An 11,310-nucleotide genomic window follows, 5' to 3' on the forward strand; every position below is an offset into this window, starting at 1 on the left:
ATTCCATTTTGGAACTGCTGTGAATTCTAGGAAGTTTGTTTCTTACACTGAGGCCAAATCTGCCTCTCTGAAACCTTTACCTGTTGCTCCTAGTTCTGCCTTCTGGGGCCTAATAAGTTCAATCCCTTTTCCCCACAGTAGCCTTTTAAACACTTCAGATCATCCACCCTCCTCACCCTGCCCTCCCAAGTCTTCTCTTCCCAGGCTAAACATCCCTAGGTCTTTCAACTGATCTTTTTATCACATGACCTTCAGTTCCCTTGGCCTTCTGGTCACTCTGTTCTGGAGATGCTACAGCTTGGCAATGTCCTTCCTAAAATGTGGCACCCAGATCTGAACACAACACCCCAGATTGTAAAAGATAATTGTAGCACACACTGTTTTCTTCTAGTCCTTTTTGTTGTAGCTTTCAGCTTGACCTTTGTGTGCATGTGTATGTAGTCAGTAACTCTGAAGTTAAATAGTGTTATATGTCTTTACAATAGATTGCTTAAAGCTTATTTTCTATAAACAATATAAAAAGCAAATATAATTCATGACTGCACTAAAGGGCAAAGCAAGAAAACCTACTCGGTTTATATAATTAGGAATGGGCATAGGTGTGTACTACCTGTGATGGTAATCAGGAAACTATCCAAAAACCAGTGCCCCCAGAAATGGGGTGTGGCCCTTTCCTAATTACTTGGGTAGGTAGATAGCCTTTTAGACAGACCTATTCATCCTTTGGAGCTGCAGGTGGTTAATTTTTCAGTTTGTGGTCCATGGAACTCAATTTTCTCAGGATTCAATGAAGACTCAAAGAAAGAAAGTGTGGTTGTGGTGAATGTGTTTAATTTGTGCCTTCACCATTAAGCCCTGGCCTCAATCCAGGATTCTGGCATTTCCCAAAAAGAAAAAACAAAAGGTTCCACAGACTAAACAAATCTGAAGACTGTGTGCTCCAGAGTAGCAGTTAATAACAACATTATCTCCTCTAGGTCTGAGGGTACTATGTCATACTAAATACCAGCACAGTGCCTGGCACAGAGTAAGTGCTTAATAAAAATTTGTTGTTATCCCATACAATTACTAAGTCCCTTATATAAGTTTCTAAAATGCTTGGATTTATCTTCTTATATTTCCCTTCCTAAGATTTGAATGGAGGGAAGAGAACATGGTTAGAATGTGTGTGTCTGTGTGAATGCATACACAAATATACATATATGTATGTATGTATGTAATATGTACTGGTATATGTGTATTGTGTGTGGCACTGTGTGTTGTATACATGTATATTTGTGCAATACATGTATAAACGTATGCATGTATATGATAAACTACAGGTACACACACTTAAGTCTTGTTCTGATGCCTCATTATAGTATGAAGTTGAAACTTGGGTCCTTGGAGGATAAGCCAGAATTCTCCAGGCCCTAGTAGGGTTCTGCCAAGCTGGAAAGGCTTCAGGTATAGGCCTGGTTTGTTACAGACTGTATGTCTGTTCTAAAACCAGGCTAGCTAAGAATGGGAAGGCTTATACTACCAGGCTAGCCACATGGCTATGAATTTTTTGCTCACAGCAACTCTTAAGGACCTTCTGAAATCATAAAGGGTCATGGTATGTGTCAGTGGAAAGAAGTGTCTATGCTGAAGAAACTGTGGATCCTTGAGGTGTGTGCTCTTTAGACATTTATGTATGTATGTAATACATACATGCATAGAATGTGGTCAAGAGCTATAAAAGGTGGAATAAGTGATGTTTGGATCTCTGACTAGCTGGACGCAGGGGAGATGAATGTGTCCCAGCAAGTTAACAGGTAGACTGAAAATAGTTGGAAAGCACTGTCCTAATGCCCTGAAAGAATATACTTTCCTGCTTTTTTTCCTCTGTGTGATTCCGTTCTGAGCAGAACCCCACAGAAGAAAGAGTCCAGCAGCCACCCGTTGCCCACCCCACCCCGATTACCCGCTGCCTTTCGTATAACTGCCCCACTGAGAACACGGATATGGATGTGAACCACATCCGGGCGCAAAGCTTCCTCTTCGGTTGTGAGCTCAAGGCTGACAAAGATTTCCACTTCAAGGTGGTGAATGAGCAAACCGAACACCAGCTTTCTTTGAGGACAGTGAGCTTAGGAGCTAGTGCCAAGGATGAACTGCATGTCGTTGAAGCTGAGGCCCTGAATTTCGAAGGCAGCCCAACTACAGTCACTCTGGCATCGCTGAAATTGTCCGTGCAGCCCACAGTTTCACTTGGTGGCTTTGAGATTACCCCACCTGTTGTTCTGCGTCTGAAATGCGGTTCCGGGCCTGTGTACATTAGTGGCCAACATCTAGTCGCACTAGAGGAAGATGTAGAAGAAAATAATGTGAAACTTGTCAATCTTCCTGCCAAGCGAGCTGCCTCTGAAATTGATGACAAGATTCCATCAAAAAAGGTAAAACTGTCTGAGGAAGATGAGGAAGATGAAGATGAGGAGGAAGAAGAAGAGGAAGAGGAGGAAGATGATGATGAGGCAGAGGATGAGGAGGAGATAGAAGAGGTGGATGAGGAGGAGGAGGAAGAGGAGGAGGAGGAGGAGGAGGAGGAGGAGGAAGAGGAGGAGGAGGAGGTGGAGGTGGAGGATGAGGAGGAGGTAGAGGAGATTGAAGAGGATGAGGAGGAAGAGGAGGAGGAGGAGGAAGAGGAGGAGGAGGAAGAGGAGGAGGAGGAAGAGGAGGAGGAAGAAGAGGAAGAGGAGGAGGAAGAGGAAGAAGAGGAGGAGGAAGAGGAAGAAGAGGAGGAGGAAGAGGAGGAGGAAGATGAGGAAGTTGAGCATAATAATCCTCTAGAGAACAAGTCTGATTCTGATAGTCCAGCACAGAATGAACAAACGCCCAACATGGAAGAGGAGACAACAGATTCTGAGCCAGTTACCCCCAAATCAAAAAGCCAGGAGTCCTTCGACACTGAGGAAAAGATTCCCCCAAGTCCCCAAGAAGCTAGCTCTCCTGAGGATATTAAAGAAAACATTCAGGCAAGCATGGAAAAGAGTAGTTTATTCTTTCCCCAAAGTAGAAGGCAAATTGCACAGCACTAAAGAATTGCTTTAGGATGTTCAACCCAGAGGCTATTGAGCATCTCAGCCCATTGAAATCTTAAGAAAATAATTTTAAATTTGTTTAAAAAATTTTTCCATCAGCATATTTCTTGTTAGAGTTGATATTTGCCTTCCTTTTTATAATGCAGAGTGAGAACCTTCCCCATTGAATCTGATAAATGTCATCCAGAATACTTTGCCAAGAATATGTTGTCCATTAGTCTTTAACAATGCAGTAGTTCTTCCCTTGGATTCATTTATTGGGTACATACATTTGGAATGATATTATAGGAGAGAGTAGTGATGGCAGTCAGACAAATGATGGAGAGACAAAATAGAAATGAAATAAATTCAGCATTTTAATAAAATTAGGGGAGGGGTCCATCCAACCTGTGATTTTCATCAGTGTGGTGACTTCCTCCGCTGATGCAGCCCATTAGCAACTCCACTGTAACTGTCTAGACTTTTGAGAGTTGCTGGATGCTCCAATCAGTTGGTGATTTATTTGCTTGTTATCAGCTAATATCCAACAGAGGCAGGACTGGGGTTTTTTTGTTGGGTTTTTTTTTATTCCAAGGCTAATAACCCTTTCTCCATTAAACCACACCATCAGTCTTATGAGCTTTGAAAACAAACAGGTTTATTTTGCCTATTTAGTTAATCTTGGCTGCAAAAAAGCAGCTATTAACAAATTTAATTCTTTGTTTCATCTCTACATTTCAGAATCCTATTTATCCCTAGACTTCCATTTAAAAATTGGAAATGCAATTACAGAAAAATCCCCCATATACTAAGTTGAAAACCTTTAGGTTAGTAAGAAAGAGTTTAAGATGTCCAGCAGCTCATCAGAGTGCTGGACACTTCCTGGAATCTGCTACCGATGTTACAGCAAGTTGCTCTAGCCCACTTCCAGGGTTCTAGAGGCCAGGGTTCCTCTATAGCATCTTCCCATACCTATGTTCTTACTCCTACCTTCATGCCAACCCCCACCCCAGCCCCAGAACTAAGGAATTTTTCCTGTGACTCCCCAGTTACAACTACTAGGATTTTGTCCCCTTCATCCTTTTAATCTTATATATGTGTGTGTATGTGTATATATATATATATATATATGTAATATATATATATGTGACAACAATATATATATATGTTGTAATATCTTGATGGCTTGGACAGCTAACTTCTGAAATCTTCTCATTGGTTGTGTGATAATTGGAATGTTGGAAATACTTTTTCTTTTCAATCAGAATGACCAGTCAACAGGGGACATAAAAGTGATTGGTGGAGATGATCTTTCAACTTTAACTGGAAAGGTTTGTATATTGAATTTAGAACTTAGATCACAGAGGACTTCAGGGGTAACATCTGCAGGGCTTATGTAAACACATTTCAAATAATGTTTGCCACCAGCCAGCTTTGAGATAGACACAAAACATCTCAAACTTGGTGTTCAAACAAAATTTGCTTTATTGACCCCCTAAACTCACCCCATCTTAACCTCCCTATTTCTCTCAAGGACACCCCTATTATTCCAGTCACCCAAGTTCACAACCTTGGAGAATTCCTTGGCCTCTTATCTCGCCTTCGCTCTCCACAAATAAACAATTTCATCTCTCCAACACCTCTTAGTTCCGTCCCAGCTTCTCTCTACTCATGACTCTCATCACCTTATGCTGAGATTATTGGAACAGGTTTCTAATTGGTCTCTCTGTTGTAGTCTCCCCTCTCCAATTCATCCTACACATAGATGCTGCAGTGGTCTTCCTAAGACACAGTCGTTTGAAGGTATAAGATTATATTAGCAGAAACCAAACATAGTATAACCTGTGGCTCAGAACTGCAACTCTGACTTTCCATGACTCAGGATCATAGATAGAGAGATGGAAGAGACCTCCCAAGGCCTAGTCCAACCTCCTCCTCTTTTACTGTGAAGGAAACAGGCCCAGGGAGATGAAGGGGCTTAAAATCATAGAGGGAAAGCTGGAAGGGACCTCAGGCAACAAGAGTTTATTCGAACTCCATTACAATGAATTTTTCCATCTTGATGGACCACTTATTTTAAACTGTTCCATCAACACAATTGCAAAAGGGGATTTTCAAATCTGAGGACCCCTTGTAGCATCAAGAAGCTCCCTACATAATAGGAATGTACTATTGGTATCCATTGATGAGGAAAGTAACTTCTTGGTGCTTCATGAGAAAAAGTTCCTGCAAACCCAATAGCACTTTGAATGTGTCTTATTGATTGCAACAGCATCTATATACATTGGGAAAATGAAGTTTTGGGAAGCCCTAGTGGGGGGGTGGGCTTGGGAATTGAAAACATTCATTTTCTTACTTGAACTTGAGAATGACTTTGTGTTCTTTCCTTTTTGCTAGAATGTCCTGATTGTTGAAGTAAGTACTGTGTTTCTATTTGAGTTTGTTCTTGTGAATGATTTAAATGGACAGTGCCAACATTGATTAGACACTGTGCTAAGCACTGGTAATACAGATACAAGCAAACTAGTTCCTCCCCTCAAGGAGTTGATAGTCCATTGGGAGAAGGCAGTACACACAGGGGAGCTGAAAAGAGAGTAAGAGGGAGGAAGCAGCTGATCCTCCTGGGGCCAGTGGAGGTGGAATCACCAGTTAGGAGAGGTGCAAATGCGACAGGCAAGGGGGCAGAAGAGGATTCGGGAGACATTTCTAACTTCAAACACCTTCAGAGGTAAAAATAGGGAAAGAATGGATTCTTGGAACCTGAGCATCTCATCAGGGAGCCATTGAAATGATATAAGTGTGAAGTAGTGAAGCTTTTTAAAAACATAAATGTTCAAGAACTTGGCTAAGTGAATGTTACCATTTCAAAGTCCTTTTTTAACAAAAATGGCTCCTCTTATTCCCCTGTTCGACCATATTTATGACATTTTACCCCACTGACCATCATTCTAGAGATGGGGAATGGGCTTGTGATTTCATTGAAGGGAACTTCCTCTGACAGAACTGGAGGTAAACCTTGTGGCTCTCCCAAAGGCAGGGCCAGTGTGTGTCCAAGGCAGGATTCAAATCCAGGCCTTTCCAGGCTTCCAAGCTGACTTTTTCTTCACTAACTCGACTGCCTCAAGCTGGAGTTACAGCTGCTCCTCAGATATTATGGAAAACTCAGATTTACAAAGCATTTTACCCACAACAGCCAGGGGGAGTAAGTACTCTGAGAATCATTAGCCTTCCTTTCCAGAGGAGGAAGCCAATGTTCCTAGTGGCTACTTGGCTCACCCAAAGTCCCCTCTAGCTAGGGTGAGCCTGGCCTAGCCTCCTGGCTCCCAGGCCACTTCTTTCTGTGTGTCTCCATGACTTGTGGCTGTTAACACACATCAGAGCTACCTTGAAAGGACAAACATCTGCAGCCTGGAGGCAAGAGTTGAAAGTGTCACACAGAATGATGGGAATCTGTCCTTTGCACAGCCCCAGACTTTTTTTTGATCGAATGAAGTGGTCCCTCTTTGGCAACATGCTAGTTGACAGGTCTTGAAGAAAATATGTTCACGGCTGTGGACTTGGTTTATTTCTTACCAGGAGATACTAGTATCATGGAAAAATGTAGGGTTCAGGCATATTTCCCTGTTTGTTTTTATTTAAATTGGGCTTATATGTATTCTAATGTGATATGTAGCCACATTTCCCAGTGCTGGCATTCAGTTGCAGCTGTGTTTAAAAGCAGTCGATCTTAAAGCTGGAGAGAATCGAAACCATTTATATAGAGTTTTTTAACATGAAAGTCAATCTGATTTAAAGTGTTCCCTGATGGTTTGAAATAAAATGATTGCACATCAGTCTTGCTAGTCAACAGCTACAAACTAACTTCTTCCTGAACTTATACTTTTAAAAAATTATTCAAGTGAAAAAAAAATATTCAAGTGGCAGACATAGCATAGAGACTTGGAGCTGGAAGATACCTTAGAGGCCATCCATCCCAGCCCTCTTTTACAAAGAAGGAAACAGACATCTATAGAAGCCTAGTGACTAGCTCCAGGCCAGACAGGTGCTAAGGGGCACAGCCCAAGCTGCTCAGTTCCTTTCCCCAGTACAACATTACTTTGCTTTCTCCAAGATGAGAATCCTTTTCTGATTGTTAGAAAGAAGAAAAGGATGTTGATGATTTTATGGGATTGTGTTTCAGCATTGAACCATAGGACCATGTTTAAGAAACATTGTGTACCTATTCATCTTAGGATCAGATATTGAGACCTTCAAGGTCATCTTAGTCCAACCCCCTCATTTTGGATTTAGGAAACTGAACCCCAAAGGAGCCATGTGACTTGCACAAGGCCAGACAGTGACAGAGCTGGGATTTGAAACCCAAGTCCCATTGACTTTGGAACCAAAGGAAACCACAATTCAAATTCTGATTCTGCCACTTCAGACCTGTGTGATCTTAAGTGATGAACAAATAAAAGAAAGAAAAAGCATTAAACACTTAACTAAGGTTTCAGATGGAAAGGCCCTATGGAACTCAGGGAGCAGCAGCCAGGTAGATAGTAATATATCTTCTTTAGTCTCATGTCCACTGATAAAGTCATATCTGTTCCTGATTTTGAACCATTTAACAGCATCAAAGACTTTGATGTTGAGGATTTTCCTTTCTAGGTCTTTAGTAGGTGATTGTTGGGGAGACAGCCTGCAACACGTGCAGACATAGTGTCCAAATTGCAAGGGAAGGGTGACACTTCCTGGGTTGATGGCCACTGGGGTAGGCAGGGATGGGCTTCTCTTTCCCGACTTCTCATTGAGGGGTTTAGACCAAGCTAATCTCAAAGGTTTTTCTGCTTGAAATTATTGATCTTACAGTGAGCAAGAGCAAAACATTTCTTAAGTGTGGTCTATTAGTCATAACTGATGCAGTCACATAAAATAGTCATATGCTCCTTTCTCCAAAAGATGGTTCCCCATTACCATGTAAACAAGTTAAATAAGTGTGGTAGAGTAGAAAAAGTGCTAAGTTTGGAGTCAGAAGACCAAGATTTAACTCCTGGCCATATCAGGCCAAATCCAGGTGCTCTAGTTTCAAGACCAATACTTTTCCCCCTGTCCCATGGAATACCTTCCTACTGTCATGCACATCCATGATGGTCATTCATGCATGACTTGTGGAATTATTGTTTTGAGGTTCTTTTGGGCCCTTTTGATACTCTTAATATACCTTAAATATTATCTTAATATATCTTAAATAATAAATCTTAATATATCTTAAAATAACAAATATTCTTTAAAATTCTTTGATATTAAGTAACAAAATGCAGGTGTGCATGACTGTAGTCTAAAATGAACTCCAGTCTTTCCCAAAAACCTCATTGGGGGGAGTGGAGGGGCCTGAGGACCCACTGCCCTTGCTTTGCCTCTGCCCCAAGAGTGCAGAAAAAAGCCTGATGGAGACATGAAAACATCAGTTGCCTTGTCTTATCATTTGTGCTATTAACAGACTCGTTGCCAGTCTGGTCATCTTCCATTGCCATTTGTCTGCAACTGCTTTTTGTGGCCATTTTAACATGTTCTTTTTTTTTTATGATCAGGACATCATTGACACGGGTAAAACGATGCAGACTTTGCTTTCCCTGGTCAAGCAGTATAATCCAAAGATGGTAAAAGTAGCCAGGTATGTCATCCTAATAGTAAGGTGGCTTTTAATCTGAAATGTATGAAAGTCTGTATTTTAATTGTGGCTCAACCACTGCTATGTAGTAGTAGTTTTTGTTAGCCTTTGAGCTTTCTAGAAGTCTCCTTTAAATCTTGTCTTCCAGGTCTTGATAAATGAGTTCATGTTCATGTTCTCTGTGCTTTTCAGGACTACACTCTATTCTTTTTGTGTGCCTTATTGTAGTAGTCCCCTCCCCCATAGCCTCAATAAGTTGACTTAAATTTTGAAAGATTGCACTTCAGACCTTTGTATCGGATTTCCAAGGTTCAGTACAAGGGGAGAAGAGAACTTGTTAACAATTCCAACACTGCACTCTTTAGCGTCTCTATCTTTCAGCTATGTATCTACGTTTATCTTTTTAACAGCTTGCTGGTGAAAAGGACACCTCGAAGTGTAGGATACAGACCTGACTGTAAGTAAATTGCTTTTCAGTTTCATGAATTTTAGCCTAAAATTTTTTAATATATAAAATGGCAGAAAAATACCTAAAACTGTGTAGGAAAGATTCATTGGCAAGCATTTGATTTCTTCACATTATGTTTTCTGCATCTTAGTCATAAATTGTGATTCTTTTCAGTTGTTGGATTTGAAATTCCAGACAAATTTGTTGTTGGATATGCCCTTGACTACAACGAATACTTCAGGGACTTGAACGTAAGTAATGCTCTCATTTTTCATAACATTTCAGAAAGAGAATTGTTTTGCTTCTCTATGCCTTGTAATTTAAACAGTCTAGTAATTCCCATTAGGCACATTAAGCTCCTGTCCAGAACAGACATTCTTGGAGCTGGCGCCTGACCAGGCGAGGGAACGCTCCCACTGATTGGAGCCCTTGAACAACTTTCTCTTGTTATTTGTCCATGAGAAACTAAACTTAAAGAGAGGTTTCATTCATTCCCCCTTGAAATGTCAGAATCCCACCCTCCAATGGCAAGAGTCACACAGATACCTTTGTGTAAAGAGTTGGAGGACATGGGGGAAAAACGCCAAGTTGAACGTAAAGCACAAATCTTGTCTTGCTTCTTAGAATGTGCAATTGATTCTTGCCTCTAAGATCAATCGTCCCATTTCCTAATGCCTCCTTCCGGCTTTTCTTTCCTCAGCATGTCTGTGTCATTAGTGAGACTGGCAAAGACAAGTACAAAGCATGAGATGCAACTTGGTGTGCAGAGAAGCTTTGAAACACTTTGGGGAAACCCATCAACTTCACCTCTGGACCACCAGCTAATTTGTCCAATGTTTCAGCCCTGTGACCATCTGCTTATTAGAGCTTTTTGCATGTACTGTATCTTGTCTGTTTTATATATTAGGAATGTCAAACAGTTGCTGCAGTTCTGATTGCTGTTTCATTTGCACTACAAAACCTAAAGAGACTATCACTACCCCTGGGTGGGTTGTATTGCTTGAATTGCTGTTTGACTTATGAATGGAAAATTACTTAAACCACACCGACACTGAATTGAAATAGTTAAAGTATTGTGAATGTAAGAGATGTTTAAAGAGGATATATTGATTTTTTAAATTGGTAATTTAATTTTATATGTTAATGAAAATGCAGAGAAGTGATTGAATATTGTTAGTTAACACCTTTTTGGTGTCAAAGAGGGAGCAGTCAATTTCAATATCTGTTCCAGTTCTGTTACAGAATCCAAGAGGTTTGATTATTTTATGATAACCCTATCTATCTCCTGGAAAGAATGATTATTTCAAGAACTTTGGTTGTTGTTACTAATGGGAAATTAAAATGGAAGCAAAGAATTAATTTTATTGAGATGGGCAATAGAACGAAAAGCCAAAAAAAAAAAGTTCGCTGAGCTGTCTGTCCCACTCTTACAGATTATTTCCTTTCTGTGCTCGCCAGTCAAAAGTAGTTTTCTTTTAAATATAATTGACATTCTGGACATTTTACTTTTGAAATCTATAATGCAAAATGCTTAAAATAAAGGCTGTCTCTTAAAAAAAAAAAGACTTGACTTTTGTCTTTTACATCAGTCATCTCAGCCCCTTCCTCCAGACTGAACCTTTCCTTATGAAAAACAGTTAAAAGGAAAAATATTCAATACAGTGATGGCATCTGACAGTGTGTACCACGTGTAGTCACTGTGTATCTCTAAAATCATTTCCCTTTGATTTCATTTAATTTGTGATGTCATTGTTTTGTATGTTCTCTCTTAGCACTTATTTCATTCTCTAGTAGTTCATGAAAATCTCATGTCTTTATTCATCATTCCTTAATTTCCATTACATTGACATGACATCATTTGAGTTTGCAGTTCTCTGTTGAAGTGTTGCCATGAATTTTAGCATTTAACAGACCTTGGTTGTTCTCCCTTCTTTGGGAGTAGAGGAATTACTGGGTCAAAGGGTATGAACTTTGAGTCACTTTTCTTGCATAATTATTTCCTAATTGTTATAGAATGGATGAACCAGTTTCCAATTCCAACAGTGTAGTTAGTGTACCAGTTACAGAAAACCCCTTCCACATTTAGTGTTCCTGTTTTTTTTTTCATCTTTTGCCCATTTGCAACTGGTGAGGTAGAGCCTCAAAGGTTTAATTCCAATTTTTTATTAGTT

At 40.2% G+C, this 11,310-nt stretch overlaps 1 protein-coding gene across 2 annotated transcripts in view; it reads left to right on the forward strand.

The window, feature by feature from the left end:
- Window positions 1-10,702, forward strand: part of HPRT1 (hypoxanthine phosphoribosyltransferase 1) — a 28,208-nt gene extending 17,506 nt beyond the window's left edge. The window contains exons 4-10 of one of the 2 annotated variants that reach the window (XM_072625927.1): window positions 1,890-2,996; window positions 4,307-4,372; window positions 5,439-5,456; window positions 8,612-8,694; window positions 9,102-9,148; window positions 9,314-9,390; window positions 9,840-10,702. In XM_072625927.1, the coding sequence (XP_072482028.1) occupies window positions 1,890-2,996; window positions 4,307-4,372; window positions 5,439-5,456; window positions 8,612-8,694; window positions 9,102-9,148; window positions 9,314-9,390; window positions 9,840-9,887 (1,446 nt within the window). In that variant the 3' untranslated portion in view covers window positions 9,888-10,702. The remainder of the gene's footprint in view (window positions 1-1,889; window positions 2,997-4,306; window positions 4,373-5,438; window positions 5,457-8,611; window positions 8,695-9,101; window positions 9,149-9,313; window positions 9,391-9,839) is intronic. The other variant, XM_072625928.1, reaches the window with a different exon arrangement.
- The last annotated feature ends 608 nt before the right edge of the window (window positions 10,703-11,310 follow it).

This window comes from Notamacropus eugenii, chromosome X (genome assembly GCF_028372415.1).
Source record: "Notamacropus eugenii isolate mMacEug1 chromosome X, mMacEug1.pri_v2, whole genome shotgun sequence".
Taxonomy (NCBI): domain Eukaryota; kingdom Metazoa; phylum Chordata; class Mammalia; order Diprotodontia; family Macropodidae; genus Notamacropus; species Notamacropus eugenii.